General features: G+C 46.1%; 1 protein-coding gene across 4 annotated transcripts in view; it reads right to left on the reverse strand.

Moving 5' to 3' along the window:
* Window positions 1-377: 377 nt before the first annotated feature.
* The window catches only part of CPEB1 (cytoplasmic polyadenylation element binding protein 1), a 96,425-nt gene continuing 78,240 nt past the window's right edge, over window positions 378-18,562 (reverse strand). For 2 of the 4 annotated variants that reach the window (XM_007470048.1, XM_007470050.1), the window contains exons 4-12: window positions 14,026-14,252; window positions 12,023-12,275; window positions 9,553-9,666; window positions 9,133-9,237; window positions 8,119-8,255; window positions 4,722-4,920; window positions 3,329-3,423; window positions 2,647-2,727; window positions 378-1,223 (exon numbers count right to left, since the gene is read on the reverse strand). In XM_007470048.1, coding sequence (XP_007470110.1) covers window positions 1,113-1,223; window positions 2,647-2,727; window positions 3,329-3,423; window positions 4,722-4,920; window positions 8,119-8,255; window positions 9,133-9,237; window positions 9,553-9,666; window positions 12,023-12,275; window positions 14,026-14,252 — 1,322 coding nt within the window. In that variant the 3' untranslated portion in view covers window positions 378-1,112. The remainder of the gene's footprint in view (window positions 1,224-2,646; window positions 2,728-3,328; window positions 3,424-4,721; window positions 4,921-8,118; window positions 8,256-9,132; window positions 9,238-9,552; window positions 9,667-12,022; window positions 12,276-14,025; window positions 14,253-18,562) is intronic. The other 2 variants (XM_007470049.1, XM_007470051.1) reach the window with 2 other exon arrangements.

Raw genomic sequence — 18,562 nt, forward strand, 5'->3', positions numbered from 1 at the left:
GTGAGCCTAAAAAAAAAAAAAAAAAAAAAAAAAATTAAAGAAAAAGTCAAGTTTTCAAATTCCAGTAGCATTTCAGTCAACTGCAACTGTTGCTTCATACATTTCTCAAATGAAAGAAATAAGGGAAGGGTACTTGTCCCCTCTGAGAGAAAGGGCTCCTGTGAGCCTTCATCTGCCCCCACCAAAAAGCAGCCCTTTTTAGCTCAGTTACAAAAGAAAAAAGTCCTGTGACTTTGTGATTAAAAACTTCTATCAACCCTCCCCCCCCAAGTAAGTGCAACTTAAGAAGGTGCAATAAACCATTTAAAACTATATACAGCAGCCACTCAAACACCGTTTATCCGGTCCAGTTTCAAATCCAAAAAATTTTTTTTTTCTTGGTTGCAAATGCCTTGATTTGCAACTGTGAGAAACAGTGACCAGCAGTCCCCAGACACAAATTTGCTATAATGTTAAAAGCTGCCAGGAAAGAAAAAAAAAAATATCTTGTTCCAAACGACTTAAAAACTGTTTTAAGGAGTGTAAAAAGGAACCGGTAAAAACCCTCGAGCGTAAAATATGAAATATGATTTTGGTTTAAATGAAGAGCAAAGTCTCCTTGTTGTTTACAGTAAAAAACACCAGCTGAACACTCAGTTTATACCGTTCAGGTGGGGGTTAAATAAATGGAAAGGCACTGTATGGCAACTGCAAGAATGAAACCAATGAGACCTGCACATCATCACCATCAGTATTGCAAGGAATGTAAAAAAGCGCTTTTAATAAATAAACCTAGATGTAGGCATCGTGTCAATACCTTCTGGACACGTAGTTCTTTTTTGCTTTTTCATCGGCAAAATGAGGAACTAAAATCTGGGAAAACTACAGAGTCGCTTGGAGGGTGAGCCTGAGGGTCCTTGCCCTGGTACACCCCCTGAAAACAAAATCCGACAAAACTCATTGTGCATTAATTAGTGCAGAAACAAAGACAGATTCAGCAAGTGCAAAGGTGACTACGATTTTCCCTTGTCCTCGGGAAGCCAGCTCCCCGGTGGCCAGTGGCAGGGTGGTGCAGGCTACTGCCTGACCTGCCAGCCTCAGGCGCCACAAGCCACTGGGCAAGGCCAGCTCCTCTAGCTGGAATCTCGGTTCTTCTGGTTCCGCATCAGGGGGCTGTGATGGCGCAGGCCCTCCATGCTGTGCCGCCAGTGCCAGCAGCTCCGGCAGAAGTACTTGAAGCACACCTGGGTGGAGCAGAGAAAAACAGAGAGAAGCCAGGCCTGTGTCAGCATCAGCCAGGGGGGCAGCTGCATGAGCTGCCTGCTCTGCCCAAGAGCGAGTGGGGGATTCCTGATGGCCTCTGCGGGGTTAGAAGAGATGGTCCTGGGGATCCCTTTCATCCCCAACAGAGGCCTGACCAAACCATGGCAAATCCACTGCCTGTTTCTACAGGTGCCCAGACTTAATCCAGCATGCTGGGCTCCTATTGTGTAGAGGCTGTGCCAGCTTCCCTCATCTCCTCTTAGCACCACAGCTGCTCTTCCAGTCCCCTGCCCTTCCCACCTCCTGTGGAGCAGCTGTAGCACACGCCTGCTAACATGGGAGAACATTTAAAGACAGTGACTCCAGATCCTAATGCCGGGCAGCACGGCTCCCTCATCACACTAAGTGAGGAGAGGTCACTGGGCACTACCTCAGTCCCGGGCCCACACTCCCGCTGGCTGTGTAAGCCTGGGCAAGCCACTAAACTTCTGAGCCATTATCTAAAAATGGGGATCATCTGTGGAAGATACACACACACAAAAGCCTGCTAGAAGAGGCTATTCAGAGATACACTTATTCTCCGGCTTTACCCAGCAACCCTAACTTACTTCATGTCCTCATTTTGCAGCCTCAGTTTAACTACTGTCTACCCAGAGACTCCAAACCTGAGTGACAGCACCACTGCAAAAATAACTACGGATGCACTGCTAGTATTCGAACACGTCCCAAACTTGTCTTGTTGCCAGCAACACTGGCACTACTTGGAAACTTGTCAGAAACAAGGCATCTCAGACCACACTCCAAACCTACTGAATCAGAATCTGCATTTACACAATATCCTTAGGTGATGCGTATATACATTAGACTATGAGAAGCACTGCCCAAATACATCCAGATCTGTGCTCCACCACCCAGAAACACTCAACAAAAACTGCCATGCTGCTTTCTGCCTGCTTCTGACAACTGGGTACAAACCAGGTACAAATATCAAAACAGTCCAGAGGTTCAGAAGTAAATAAAGCAAGCTTCCATGCATAGGGGAAAATCAATCTAGAAGGCCTTAGAATTAGAACAACAGTGCCTGGCTCATAGGTACTGCTGACCACGCCCAGCAGGGTCCTATCATCCTCAAAAACCACCATTACCAATAGTGCCACACTGAAAACCAACATCCCAGGCAAGGAGAAGGCCAAAGTATCAAGACTCAACGAGCCTTCCCAACAGTTTTGGGTCAAGTGTGTCTCTGGTCTGATCATCAGCAAACATTACTGCTGCCTCTTCTATGCTCTTAAGACAACCGCGAGGTACCTGAGAACTCCAACATTCCACGTGACAAATGAGACATGACAATCTTTAACTGAAGGCGGGGATTTTATAAACATCTCAAGTGCCCAGGGGACTCACCTGATCTCGACAGAAAAAAGGACCAGGCTGAGAACTGCAGATATGACACAGAGAATCTTCTAAGTAGGGGTCAATCTGAACCTGCACAAAGCAAAACAGGATAATGAAGTGGCTGCTTCTCACCAGGAGGCCAAATGGGCCAGAAGAGAAGGGCATGTTATGGGCCATCCATATGAATACAGGGGGTTTCCTGTTTTAAGGGGGGCCCAGAGAGAACTATAGGCAGAAAGTACAGAGATCCTTGATGGCAGGTGCCCAAACTGCAGAAGCTGCCAGGCTGGCTCTACAAAGTGTGTGCAACCACACACACTACTGCCTGGTCTTCTCAGCAAACCGGACCATGGCACTCTATCATCCAGCAACAAGTAAGCAATCAGAAAATGCAGGTCAGGCTGGAGAATAGAAGTCAGGCTGCCTTGCAAAGCTGGCCAAATAACACAGCACAGGAAGGCACCCCACATGTTGAGGCTCAACAGTCCCAAGCTCCCATCCCCCCGCGTCGACCAAGACCAGGTCCCTCCCAAACCCAAACCTCACCTCAAGTGTGTCCTTGGAAGCTTGACTCATTCCCCAGAGCATATCCAGCACAGGGACAGCTTCCGTCTCAGGCCTGCCCTGGGTAGTGGCTGGCCCAAACCCCTCTCAGATGGCCCAGAGTGAGGGTACAGACCAGCCCACTCACCTTCTTGGTGAACTTGGTGGTTTTGATCTCCACAAAAGCAGCACTGACTGCTTTCAGGTAGCTACGTTGGTTATTGAAAGTCACGCGACCAGACCCTAGGAAAAACAGGAAAACTTACCTTCCAGCCAAATTCTCCCAAACGCCACTTGTCAACGCTCAGGAAACCCTGTTCCTAGATCAGTGCTGTGCTGTCCAATAGAAATATAATGTGGGCTACTTATGTCATTTTAAGTTTTCTAGTAGCCGCATTTAATGAATGTAGTGGAATGAAGAAGAAAAATGTAGTGGAATTAATTTTAATTAATTTATTTTCTTTATCCCAATATATCCAAAATATTATCATTTCAACATGTGGCATTAGGCACACTTCAAGCACTCAGAGTCACATTTAGCTGGTGGCACTGTATCAGACAGTGTAGCTGTAGACCATGATGGCACAACCCCCTCAGGAATGGGGGGAGGACTTGCTGACCACAAGGGGGAGGGAAGAGACTCCTCCGTGTAAGCAGATGCACAGGCACGGTTACAAGGGTTCAGAGTGGAAAGCAAGATGCAGACAGAACACCTCTCTGAAGGCAGGCCCAGCAGTCAAGGCCCTCCTGGCCTGGAGGTACTCCAGAGCCTAGCAGGGGAGCCGGAAGCAGCCTCATCCTGCCAAGTGCCGCCTCTGCCCCTGCAGCCTCTGAAGTCCCTGTTCTCAATCTGCGGTGCGGCACTGAAAGGCACAAGATGCTCCTTCCTGACCAGATTCTGTGTGGGTGGGCAGACGAAGCATGTGGGAAGGTGGATTAGCCATGTGTTGATCAGGAAGCTGAGGCTCTGCTCCACCTCCAAACCCCACCACTAAGATTATTCTACCACGACTGGGAAACTGCCCTCCTTTCCCAGTGGGGCTGACCAAAATCCAGTGGTTAGGCCCCCAGACTCCCCTACACTAGGACAGCATAGGCCATGACCATACTCTGTTGGCTGAGTCACCCAGAGTCTTCCTTCAGCCTCACGTGGTCTCTGACCCTAGACAAGGCCGCTTTTCAAGGCCTCTTAACAAAGGAAACCAAGCAAGTTCAGGAAAGTCCTGGCCTTTTAATGAAATATTACCTGTTGTCTGTCTCAGACTGGGTTTGGCTGTGAACTCTGAGCTTCCAACCAAAGTTCCTGTTTCATTTTCACCTCCTATCAATTTTTCTCCCCTTCAAGGGAAGTGGTGGGAGAGGGATGGGTACAGAGGGGTCAGTACTGGTGGCTTATCTAGAAAAAGATGCTATACTGCTGGTATATGCTGATCTGCAGGTCTGAGTCAGATCTCCCCCTCCACTCCCATAGGGAAGTATCACAATCTTGGTCTACATCCCAGGGGCCACCCAGCTTTCCCACACAGAAGTGGGACACTTACCAATGGGATACTTGTGCTTATCTGTGTCAATCCCAGCATATACCACACCACCAAACAGGTCGTTCAGAATGGCTGCCAGGGCTTCAGCATTGAGCATCCCGTGCAGAGCACCAACAAACACCGTCCTGCTGGGGTCAAGTCTCTGAGATGGGCTCTGAACAAAGTTGCTGTCGGCCAAGACCCAGGGGATCACTTGTACCTAAAAACCACCCAAAGGTATATCAGCCCTGGCAGGGAGCCAGAAAAAGGCTCTCGTATGGAGAGGCACATGCTCTGGAGATGCTAAGCTGAGCCCCATACAGTCCCAGGCACACAGGTACTCAGCAAGCCACCCTCACCCCAACACAACTAGACTTGAATTTTACTGAGTCCATGAATCCAAAATGATTTTTTTTTTAAATGGTAATAGTAGTAGTCTACCCATTCTGAAGAGTAAGCAAAATAGTCCCAAACTGTCATACCCAGGAACCTAGCACTGTTACAACCTTCAACCATGTGGTTCCAACAAAGGACCACGGACACTGATGAACAGACAGCATGGTCTAGAGTCCTTGGGACAGGAAGGATTCACAGAGAATGACAGGATAGGAGCTTGAAGGACAGAAAAGGGTGGGGATGCTGAAGGTATCTGTATGAGATGGTTACTGGCCCAATGTACTCATTAGAGGGCTTGTGACAGGAGCAGTGGGAGTAACTGGAGAGAGGTAGTGTGCAAAGTCACACACAGGAGAACACTGAGGTTCTGCAGAGCAGAGTGACACTAGGCCAGGAATTGACCATGTCCTCTGCTTCCAAATCCTGAGCCTAGAACAAAATCTGGCATAGCAGACAGAAGGCTCCAGAATGAAGTGAGTTGACAGATGATCAGTAAGTGTTTTTGGAAGATTATGAAGATCTTTTTTTTTGTTTTTAAAAAAAAAAAGGTCTCAAACAGGAAGAGATTTGAGGCATAAACCAGCAAGGAGGCAGAACAGTAGTTCACAGGACAGCTGATAAAGACCTGGAGAAGGCTGGTGGTACTGGGAAAAGAACAGGCCAAGGTCAAGAAGATTCTTCAACAGGAGAATCTGCAGAATTCAGACTGCCTGGGCATGGTGGGAAAACAAGGTCGGATAGGTTCTACACCTAGATCAGGTCAGATGGGTTCTAGACCCAGATAACCTTGAGATGAGAGAGCCTGGGAGAAGTTACCAGGGGGAGCCAATTTCATTGGAAGATGCAAAAGCCCATCTTGCTTTTTCCATTACCATGGGGAAAGTATCACAATCTTGGTTCACATCCCAACAGCCACCATGCTCTCCAAGCTTTCTTAAAAGTAAGAGTTTATAATTATAGGACAGGCCAAAGAAAGGCCCCACAGGAAGGTGGGGCTCAAGTAGGACATGAGACTAGAGAGGTGAGTCTGGTCTAAAGGTAAGAGCAGAGCCACACAAGTGAGTAACTTGTCTGATATGGGGAAGGAGAGAGAGGGCAAATCAAATACCTACTACTCTGGTGTGGAGGGGGAAACACAAAGGAAATAGAGGGTCAGAGAGATATGAGAACCAGAGCTGCCTACAGCCCATGCATCAAAGAAAGCTATTCAAACACTGTGCGGTGCGGTGACGAGGGACTAGGAGCAGGAAGGTGTCTGCAGGGCACTGAGGAGGGTGAGGGCCTGTGGTGCTGCAATGGCAGCCTCTCGCTGTGAAAGCAGGGGACAGGGAAGAAGGAGCATGTTGTTAAGTCCCAGAGCATCATAAGTTGTGATAACTACATGAGCTCCAACAGCAAGAAAGAAGGCAGGGAAGCTGTGGGGCACCGTGCGCAGCCAGAGGACAAAATGTGAACTCACACCAGGAAACATCGTAAAACAAAGAGCCAGCTTTGTCACATGCATCATTTATTTTAAATCCAATGTGACTATCTCAATAAAACAGACATTTTCTCCATTACCCTACAGATTTTAGTAGACTTTACTTTCTAGAGCAGCTTCCAGTTCACAGCAAAACTGAGCTGAAAATGTGGGGTTCCTATATAATGCCCCCCCGCCTCCACACACGAACAGCCTCCCCCACTCTCAACACCCCTCACGGGACTGGCACACCTGCTGCAATCAGGAAACCTACCCTGACACGTCAGTATTGTCCAAAATCCATGGTTTACATTAGGGTTCACACTTGGGGTTTGTTTTACCACTATAACTCTATGGGTTTTTGGCAAATGTATAATGGCATGTATCTACCATTACAGTATCACAGAGAGTATCTTCACCATCCTCAAAATCCTCTGTGCTTCACCTATTCATCCCCTCTACCCTCATAACCCCTGGCAACTGCTAATCTTTTTACTAAAAGAGGCATTTCAATTTTCCATTTTATAGATGAGGAAATGAAGTTTCATGATGTTAAATATCTCATCCAATATCACAAAAGTAATGTACTCTGGAACCAAATTTTAAAAAATAACACTGATTCCTGAGTTCAAAACTTCCTTTGATAAGCGGTTCTCAAACACCACCCACTAGCACCACTGGGGAACTTGGTTAAAGTGGAGATTTTTTTTTGCGGTATGCGGGCCTCTCACTGTTGTGGCCTCTCCCGTTGCAGAGCACAGGCTCCGGACGCGCAGGCTCAGTGGCCATGGCTCACAGGCCCAGCCGCTCCGCGGCACGTGGGATCCTCCCAGACCGGGGCACAAACCCGTGTCCCCTGCATTGGCAGGCAGATTCTCAACCACTGCGCCACCAGGGAAGTCCTAAAGTGGAGATTCTTAAACTCCACCCAAACTGACTTAGTAAGCCTGAGATAGGGTCCAAGAAAATGCAATGAGGCTCCCAGGCAGGATGGCTCTATGCTAGAGACTCACGATGCTGAGGGCACACAAGATTGATACCAGAGACGGCCTAAAGAGAGAGAACCAGATGGAGGAAACTAGATAATAATAAAGCCCTGAATGGCAGTGAAGAAGTCATCCATGGATAGATGTGGGCTAAAGAGGGATCTACCCACCACAGATTAGGAGGTGAGAAGGCACATCCTGAGAGCAGGACTAGGGAGAAACAACTGTAGATTTTCAGTTAAGTCCAAGCAGAGAAAGCTGCTAGTTTCAATTTCATTTCTAAGACAAGAGGTTTGGGACAGAAGCACTGGCTAGAATAGAAGGAGATCTGCGAGACAGTTTGATTTCCATGGGCAGAAGCACATACATACCATTATGGCCCAAAGGTGCGGCGGGGGGGGGGGGGGGGGGGCAATGCAGCTGAGAGTGTTCTGTTGTATTCACCGTGGGGCAAGAAGAGCAGCCCTCCTGCCTCAGTAGGGATACTTGTCTGCAGCCTGTGTATCCACCCCCCCCATGAAATCCACTGCCTCATATGCCAATCACCCGATTCAGAAAGGACGCTGTGCCAACTCACCTCCTTGCAGCGCATCCTCCGGCTGGACATCTTGAAGTAATATTCACTCAGGCCATCTGGGCTCAGCGGGTCATGAGAGCAAGCCTGAAGCAAGGCCCGGACAGACTTCTCTAGTTCGAAGACCAGATATACATACCCTATTCCCAATGGAAGGAGAAATTGCATTAACATCCCTCAGGTGGCTACTCCTCAGCCTTGGTTTTGCGGCAGGGAGTTTCTTTCGAGAAGGATGCCTTATGGGTGAGACACGTTTTTGTCCTACTCCTGAAAGTCTTGTTGAATGGAAGCATTTGCTATGCTGGACAACCAGGCCAACGGAGGGAGAAGCACACCATCTCCCACCCTAGTAAGGGAAGGGATTGGCAAAGTAGGACAGAGGATCCCATCATTACCACATAGCTCTTTATCCCACAACACAAAGCATGTTCAGGTCAGCAAGCTTGGCTTTCCTGGGGGCAGGAGCGATGACAGGTCTGGGGCCAGGGGATGGAGATATTCCTTTAAAAGCCTAGTTAGACCACTGGTTCAGTTCATCGGAACACTTTCAGTGAAGATGGGGCAGAGTGAAAATAGCACCTGCTCCTTTCTACAGGGAAGGGATCTCATTTCAGACCAGTGAGAAATCAGATGCTTGGTCCTCATTCCTGCTAACTCCAAAGGGAGCTCAGAATTAGGTCAGGCAACAACGTAACTAGGAAGGAAAGGCAAGTAAAAGAAAGCTTTTCAAACGCCTCATTTTGAGAGGTCAGGAATGGCTGGGGTTCAGGTTTGGAGGGAAGTGCACAAGGCCGTTTCACAGGGAGCTCCAACTGCAGTGTGAGTTTGGACAGATGGAACGTTGGCTCAGAAGAAACAGAAGGATGTGTGAGGTTGAGAAGGAGTGCCGAGAGCTGAAAGTTCTGTGCTGTGGAGTGCCCAAACCTCGTTATCATCATGCAGCTGTGACACCCCAGCGTCCCTCAGTGCAATTACATACTAGGGAGGGAAAAAAAGCTCCTACCATGTCTTTATTACCTTTAGGCATATTACCTTTGGGAGGACACCGGGGGTGCTTGCCATCCTTACCAGGCCACTCCACACTCAAAGAGCCAAAAACACGGAAGGTGTTAACCAATCCAGCTGCAAAGAGATGAAAAGAATGACAGAAACTGAGACACCATCCTCCCCAGGAAGGCACAGGGCCACTAGTATTCTCTTGGGCTCATCCTTCTTGACAGACAACTCAGAATTGACCTTTGGTCTCAGGTGACAACTGTATGCAACAGACACAGAAGCACTGTACGAGTCTATGAAGTGCACCTTTCCCATCACAGTTGCTCCTGTAATACCCTGTGTCCAGGCAGAGGTTCAGTTCTTGGCCTCAAGTCCAAGTTTCTTGTTCCTAAAAGACATGCCCCACCTTTAACAATTGAAGCAGAAGGTCTCAGAGCTCACCTTCCGTAATATCCCAAGGGACACCTCCTAGGAACACCTTGCAAGAGTAGATGGGGTTCTTGTAGTTCCGGGGAGGAAGCTGGCCACTCCAGGTACAGGTGGCTTCATTCACAGCTTTGGCAGAAGACAAAGAGAAACAGGAGTCAGAGAACTAACCAAGTCACTGCCCTTCTCTGTGGTGAACTTTTATCCAGGAAGGAGGAGAGAGGCCACAGTCCTAGTCTGGCTGCCTGGGAGAACATCCATGACTACTCTGAAAAGCAAGAAAACTTACACCTCACCAAACCAGTCAGCCCAGTATGACAACCCTAATTCACTAGTTCTGTCTCCACTAAAACTGAGAGGAATAGCAAACCAGATGTGTAGGGTAAAAATGATCACAACTCAAGCTATTTTTCATACATATAACATATAACCAGAAAGCAGTTTTATCTAGTCACTACTTACAATACTAATTATTTTAAATTTATAATTATAGGCACACCTCAGAGATACTGCAGGATTTCGTTCCAAATCACCACAATAAAATGAATATTGCAATAAAGCTAGTCACACAAATCTTCTGGTTTTCCAGTGCATATAAAAGTTACATTTACACTATACTGTTGTCTATTAAGTGTGCAACAGCATTATGTCTAAAAAAAACAATGTACCTACCTTAATTTAAAAATACTTTATGGCTAAAAAACGCTAACCATCATCTGACAACACAGGGTTGCCACAAACCTCCAATTTGTATATAAAAAAACAAAATGCAGTATCAATAGATTGGGAGTTTAGGATTGACATGTACACGTTGCTATATTTAAAAAAGATAACCAACAAGGAACTACTGTATAGCACAGGGGACTCTGCTCAATATTCTGTAATAACCTAAATGGGAAAAGAATTTGAAAAAGAATAGATACATGTGCATGTATAATGGAATCACTTTGCTGTACACCTGAAACTAATACAACATTGTAAATCAACTACACTCCAAAATAAAATAAAATTTTTTTTTAAAACGCAGTATTTGTGAAGTGCAATAAAGTGAAGCTCAATAAAACAAGGTATGCCTGTACTTGAAAGTAAACAGGACAAGTTTTCATACAACATCCTCAACGCTTACTGGTCCAAATGGACCTTCTCCCCAAATGTTCAAATAAGGAACATTATACTGTTTCGCTGAACTCATCACTCACAGAAGTTAGGACATTGCCAATAAAAACCAGCACCAGCAACCCAACAAGCTAAGAATGCCACAACTGTTCCAAGTCAGAACAATTCCCCATCATTTCCAAAGCTATCGCTATGGTACCTAAAGAGAAACCACCGGGCCTTCTATCGTATCAGTCTTTAATCCTGTCCCCACTCAGCCCGTGCCCTCCCAGATCAGAGACTGACCTCGGTGGGAACTGGCCAGTCCTCGCCTATTTGACTCTCCTCCTCCAGCACTGGAGCAGACAGCTAATGAACTGAGCCACCATTTGCATTCAGGACAATAACATGGAAGGCCATTCTCTAAGAGGCATAGGCCCAATGTGTTGCTACAGCAAGAAATTAGGCACCATCAGCAATATTTTGCAAACAAAAACAGAAGTCGATATAATGGCCTCATCCAAAAGCACAGTAAAGTCATTTCACAGGAAAACAATGGCAACACAGAAAGTACAAACAGATTGCCGAAAGCATTAAAATAGGGCAGGAGCACTGCTGGGGAGAATGAGATCAGGTCTAGCTCTGTGAGTAGAAAGACAGACATATTGAAACCTATGGAAACAAAGGGAATGGAGAAACTGAACATTCATTTAATCAATTCCAGAACCTTACAATAGTGGTCAGTGAGCATCTCCCTGAAGCACTAGTAAACAATGACATTTACAGCTCATTTGCTTCCAAGTACTGGTATAAGATGAAGAACAGATTTAATAATGGATTTAAGGTAACTTATATGACAGAATCTAAGGGTTCCTGACAGACCAGTACACCTGGGGACATCCCTTGACAAATGGACCACCCACCCCACAGTGCATCCCTGTGTATACCAATCAGAAAGCCCTGGGGAAGAAAGCTCCAGCATGGGTTGTGTCTGACATGTCTTTGAATTAGTAAGGGGGAGATAGACAAAATTCTAGGCACCATTTCCAGGGTTTCTCTTGAACACATGCACCTGTGAAAAGAATCAAAAGCGAGAGCAGTGCACAATCTCCACAGACGAGCAAAAGTCAGAGATGGATCCAACCCCTAATAGGCACAACCCAGTGTGCCAGATTATCTATTGTTCCTCTCTGCGCAGCCTCAAAAAAGTTACCGAGTGTGTCCGCATTAGCACTCACTCCTCAAAATAGACCACTCTGTGCAGAAGCAGACTTCACCATGCAGTCAAGTCCTCTTGTGGACAGTTCCCCGGTCTGTGAACTAAGGTCACTTTTACTCACTGCCCGAGAATGAGGCCCCAGGCCCCCAGCAGGCCCACAGCCATACTCACCTGCAGCTTGCCTGTGTAGCCTGGCCTCTCTCTCTATGCTGAAGGGGTCTTTGGGGGCTTCAAGGAGGTCCCAGGACGGCCACACAGAAGCTCCTGGCCATCTCTTTGATGCGCTGGTTGGGGATGGCGTGACTGCAGCCAGAGCAGCTTGCTCTTGGTCCAGCCGGGACCCAACCCCCATCTTTAAAGCATCTCTGGGACCACCCCCCGTCAGAGACAGGAAGGGCAGGGGAGGAGAAATTCGGAGGCTTGACTAGGGAAGAAAAAAGGAAGATATAGGTTTTTAAAGGACAGTTGTTACAAAAGTAATAATCACACTATAGAAATTATGAAAAATACCAATATTTGATACATTTTCATTTAGACTTTCTTCCTATGCGTTAAGATTAGCTGTCCTTATACCATAATTTAAACAAATTCTTTTCTCCCCAGTTCAGTCTTTTTCTCCACGTTGCCAGTCTTCATAACCATTTTTAATTAATTTATGATATTCTATTTAGGGAACAAGCTACACTTCACTGACCTATTCCCCCTGTTAAACATTTAGATACTTTGCAAGTTTTCAGGATTATAAATAAAAACTTTAAACTTTATTTTAAAAACATTTAAATAAAATGTAGCTTCTTCATATTTTATGTGTTCTCTGGTCAGATTCCTAGACGTAGAATGCCAAAATGCTTTCTATGAAGGTTCTGTGTTCTGTTAGAAATGTATGAGAACACAAGTTTCTAAAAACAACAAGCTTGTGTCAAGGTTCTAAATTCTACTAATTTAAGTGGGTAGAAATGATACCACATTATCAAAAAATAAACTAAAATAATCACTCAATAGAATATTTCCTGTAAGTTCAAATACTGCCTCTATTTCCTCTTCTGTGACTTGCCTGTTCATCAATTAACCTTTGGGGTGGGAATCAGAGAAAAGCTCTTTAAACGAAATCCCAAAGTATTAAAGCTGGTTATGAGGCAAATTTCCAAGACTGAGGCCCATATAAAGTAATGAAAAGAATTATAAAAAAAAAAAAAGAATTATAAGCATCCCACCTAATCCCATTTTATAGGGGAATAAAAACTGCAGCCCAGAGAATCAAAGGAGCCCTGCTTGTAGTTACCTTTCTGGAAACACATCCTGAACAGATAAAACCAGGGAGTAGTGGGGACACCAATGCCAGCTTTCATATCCTAGGACGGACTGGCGGGAGGCAAGGTGGGCCCTAAGGGGTCATGCTATGAATGGGACGTGGCAACAACCAGCGTTGCCAGTCTTGGATACGGAAGAGAAGGGGGAAGGAAAATAGCCATTACATTCATTGAACAGTCAGCTCAGTGGCTTTGGTAGTAGAGAAGGAGGCTCAGAAGGCACCTTAAATTGCATTTTACTTCAGGATGATTTCTCCCTGCCATTCCTATATATTTACTTCTAATATCCCCTATTCCTCATCTATCATAACCCACTTTCCAACCCCCTTTAGCACGAGTGCCACACATGTCACACGTGGCTGTAGATGCAGAGCAGGAGATGCAAAGATTAACTCTGAGACATTATTTCATGGATTCACCGTGGCCTCTGAAAAAGAGCTGGAGTCAGATCTGGATTAAAACCCTAGCCCCACTGATTACTAACTTGTGATTCTTAAAATCATCAATTAAAATATTTGAGATATCATACATAAAGGTACATAAATGATATTGTTTAAAGGCTAAGAAAACACCCATGGAGGTCAAGAAACAGAACACTGCCAGGACTCCCATATTTATTTTTGAAACTAACTTTCCCAGCGGCTCTTGGAGTAACCTGCAGAGTCCTCAGGTCAGGTCCTGAAATGTACTGCTCAATGCGTATAATGGGTATACGAGGCACCCTCTATTCTGTCGAGGATGGAAAGTTCTATACATGTCTCCACACCTCCCATCATGCCACCTCGCAGCCTGCATTCTAATGGACATGCATCCCACCTCCAGCTCACGTGCTCTCCCCACCCCACTCTGCAGCAAGTTACATACAATCAAATCTGAGAGATGATCTGATCCAGAGCTGAAGCCACTGGTGTCTGAGTCAGAGGGGCTGCTAGAACGGGAGTCCAGGATGGGCCGGGTGTCCAGGCGGGATCCTCTAACGGAGGGTGCTGGAAACTTGTCCACCAAGTCAGATCCAAGGGGGTCCAGAGGCAGGAAGCCCAAGGGGGGTTTCCCCAGGACACTGCCCAATGGATTGTGGAGCATGCTCAATACTAGGAAGAGAGGAAAAAAAGGGAGGAAATAAAAAGGAAGTCTCATGACCTCTTAGTTTTCTTTCCAGCCAAGAGCCCTTGCCTTTCCCTCCCACAGCCACCCAGCAAGATGGACCAAGCCACGACCACCGAAAGCATGACAGAGGTGCAGTTAAGAGTGTAACAAGCAGAGAGACACCCGGGGTCCATGAGCGGAAGGGACAGGATGCCATTCTGAAGACCCAAGTTCCTGCTGCAACAGAAGCAGCAAAACTCCTGCTCTCTGCCACCCAGGCTTGCGGGTCAGGGCCAGCATCTGGGAACCTATACCACTGGGGACCCTGGTCACAACTGCTATTAATGTCTGGACACACATGCCCGTGTTGCCATAGGAGATGCCTTCAGCACAATTAGGAAGCCCAAACCATACTCCTTCCTTACTGTGTTTATTAGAGGAACTCCCACCTTTCTAACACTACATAGCTAAAATACAGAACTTCATGGCACACCCCAGAAGTCTGGTAGAGCACAAGCATACCATCTCATCTAAGAGATTCCTTTATGCAAAATTCTAGCATATGCAGATTCTCTTCTATGCACCCTTGGACTTCACACATTTAGGATGGAAGCAGAGTGATGCTGTGGTTAAGCCGGCTCCGGCTTACGACAATCTTGGGGTGAAACCCTGGGTCTGACGCACCTTTATATGGCTGCGTGCTCTGGGAAGCTCTCTGAGTCTCCATTTTCTCATGGTATCTTGGGTGGAATACCAACTATTTCATAACATTGCCAGGAGGGTTCAATAATTAAGACAGCAGATGGAAAGTGCTCAGCACAGCAGTACCCAGCGCACAATATTTAAATATTAAACATCAAAAAAGAGTGAAGCAGAGGCGGCCAGGAAAGATAAGGGAGGTAAAGTGGACAGCAAGGGAGAGCAGCATTTTCCCACACTTGGCCTTGGGGAAATAAGGAATCCAAAGCAAAGCAAAACACCCTTTTATCCATGAGGAGGGGCTGGAAGAGGGCTTTGGCCATGGAGCTATGGTGGCACCAAAGCTAGCTAAGAAAGAAGCCATATTAATCTGATTTTGTTTTTTCATCTGGAGAAAGGGGAAAACATCCCCCTCAAAAAGGCTGTGAGGTGAAACCAAAATAATGCGTTTACATATAAAAGTGCTCAATAAACGGTGGCTGTGACTGGCTCTACCTCACAATTACTCACTAGTACCTGAGTGAGACACAGGTCACCAAAGCTGGTTTTCTTTCAGGGTCCAAGTCATCCTGAAAGTCAGCCTGAATGTCTGGCTCGGGCTGTGGTGAGCCTCCTGAGGCAGGAATAAACCTCTCCAAGCATGAAATCAAAGTGAAAGCATTCTTTCAGGGTGTTCATGACAGAGGGTACGTGCAAGATCAGACCACCCTGCTCTCCGTTGGCCAACCACTTCCCTCTCAGCTCAAAATAAGGTAGGTGTATCAACTCTTTTTTTTTTTTTTAAATGCAGGGAATAGTGTAGATGTGTTTATTTTATTGTTTATTTATCCTTGATTTTTAAAGAAACTGTCCTACTGTTCTCCAAAGTAGATGTACCATTTCACCCTCCCACCAGCATTGATGAATTTCAGTTCCTCCACATGCTGGCCAACACTCAGTAGCATTGGTTTTTTAAATCTAGCCAGTCTAACACGTATGTGTGCTGGGGAGGGGGGAGCTTTACCATCTTCAGCAAGGAGTTTATTACTTAGTTTATGACCTCCTTTCTTAAGGAAACATTCTTTCAAAACTAGGACTTTCAAAGCAGTTTCCCCACAGGCACTGAATATGCACAGGTACGCTGAAACTAAGTGTCCCTCAAAGCTTAGATTCTGACACCCATCAGAAACACTTCTGTCAAATTTCTCAAATACTCCTGACAAACCCCTACCTCAATGAAACACCAAGCCCAAGCCCCTGAAATTCACGCCCTGAGAGGGCAGGAGATGTGAAGACTTATGCCAGGGTCCTACTTGGTGCTGCAAGACGTGTCAAAAAAAAAAAGCACTGTGCAAACTAACATATCATGTGTATTGGTCTTAAAAGTGGTACCACTGCCCTAAGAGGGCCTCATCTTTCTTCACATTTTACAGAAACAAGGTTAGGGTGGTGAATGATGAGGTAAAAATCACATCATAGAGAGCTTCGAAAACCAAATGAGGGTGTTTAGATTTTATCCTGAAGGTAAGTGGGAGATACTGGGGAGCTGCCATGGGGACAGCCAAGGAGGCTGAGCAGGGACACTGGGGAGGACAGTGCTGGTACCCAGCTCCTGGCTGGGACTGAGTATTAAATCAGACTTGGGTGACTCTCTCCAGCAGCGTCGGGAACCTGGGTGGACACTGCACCCATACAGGGCTGTGGGTTTTTCCCAAAGAGGGTGTGAAGGAGGAAATGAGACAACAGGGTTGATGGTAGCAGCAACAGAGATGAAGAAGGGGTCATTCATTACAGGTGAAAGACAGGAGAGTCAAGATGCTGGAAGCAAATGGAGAAGCAGCAAGGGCCATGTGCTGACAGCTACCAGAGGAGGAGAGGGGCAGACAGGAGAAACAGGAAGAGGGGAACAGTGAAGTCCGAAGTCCTGAGGACGGTGCGGTCCAGGGTATGCGACCACAGGTGGTTGAGGTGGACTGTGTGGAGGCTAAAATACTGGATAGGTCATTCACGTGGATGTTAAAGGGACCCACAGTGACAAGTGGGCCTGGGGTTAAAACAAACAAAAAACACATATTGAGATCTTCAGAAAAGGGTAAGGACTGGGGAATTGGTAAGAAGAACAAAAAGAATGACCCTGAGGCAGATAAGGCTGGGAGAACATGCAGCCTCCACTTGAGAAAGTGACATCCTGAAGGAAGAACCTTCAGCGGAGGCAGAAGTTGGCAGAAGCGTTCGCCAGAGACAAACAAGATAAAGGGCAGTTTGTTAATCCTAGGAAGGGTGGCACAGCAGAGCTCCAAGAGTTGTCAGGGAAACACAGCATTAAGCAGGATGCAGAAAAACACTCAAGGAGATGGCTGGCCCAAAGGACTTGTGTCAGGGCATCAAGGAGGATAAATATGGGCCACAGTAACTACGTCTTTACCCAAGATTTTAAAATAGTGTATTTGAAAGAGTCAAAAAGCAATATGGGTGCCAGTGTAGACCACCTTTCTCATTTACAACAACCTGTATTCATGACTGTGTTGATACACCTATTCTAACACCCACAAATCCATCTACCTCAACTAACCTACAATTTTTTTTTGACATGCCCACAAAGATATCTTGAGGCTTTGTCAAATTCCTGTGTCAAAGCTAGCGATTATGTCTGTAACACTCCTCTAATCTGATAACAAGCCTGTCTAAAAAGAAAATGGCATGACAACCCACAATGGCCACTAATGAACTCCACTTCTTTAAGTGCTCAGAGTTCATGGTCAATCATCTGTTCTACAGTCTGGAACAGGTACAGTCAAGCTCCGACCATTCACAATGGCAGCTTCCACATGCTGCACATCTAGTATATGCCAGATACTGTGTCAGAAGCACTTTAGGTAAATAATCTTCCCTGCATCCTAAGAAGTGGGTATTATTACCCCATCTTAACAAAAGGAAACCAAGGCTTAAAGGGCAAGTGTTTGTAGTGAGTCTGTCAGCTAATTAGTGACAGAGTGGGACCCAATTCTTTCTGATTCCTTGCTTTATCCTTTGTAACACACCATTCCCTAGTTAATTTTTTTTTTTTTTTAAATACTCAGGACTTTACATCTTCTTGTCTTCATGTTCTTGACACCTCTCTTTTGTTCAAATTCCTGTAAGACCATCAACTACAGACAAGCCATCTCAGGTTCCAGAGGTCAATACCTTGGGATCTAAATCATCCAGGTCTTAAAACTTCTCTGGGACCTTGCTGCTGCAGGAACTCATTAAAAATGTATCTTGGGCCCCACTCCAGACCTACTGAATCAGAACCTGCATTTTAACAAGATCCCCAGGAGATCTGTGTGCACATTAAAGTCTGAGAGGCACTAATCTAGAAAAATCTGAGGCTTGCTACTTCAAGCTTCTAATCAGTCCCCTCACCACACCCCAGAACCTTTCGTATGTAATTATTTCCTTGACTTAAAAAACTGTAGGTTATTCAAATACAGCTCTTACAGCACGATGGCAACTAATACACAGGAGGAAAAAAGAACCCAAGGTGGCTATGTAGGACATTTCCCAAAGAGTCTGATCTCTGAAACATGCCCCCCAACCCCCCCCAAACCCCACCGGCATGGGGAGAGGGTGCTGGAGGAGAGGAGAGAGGGAAAGA

This window comes from Lipotes vexillifer, unplaced genomic scaffold (assembly GCF_000442215.2).
Source record: "Lipotes vexillifer unplaced genomic scaffold, Lipotes_vexillifer_v1.1 scaffold532, whole genome shotgun sequence".
NCBI lineage: Eukaryota > Metazoa > Chordata > Mammalia > Artiodactyla > Lipotidae > Lipotes > Lipotes vexillifer.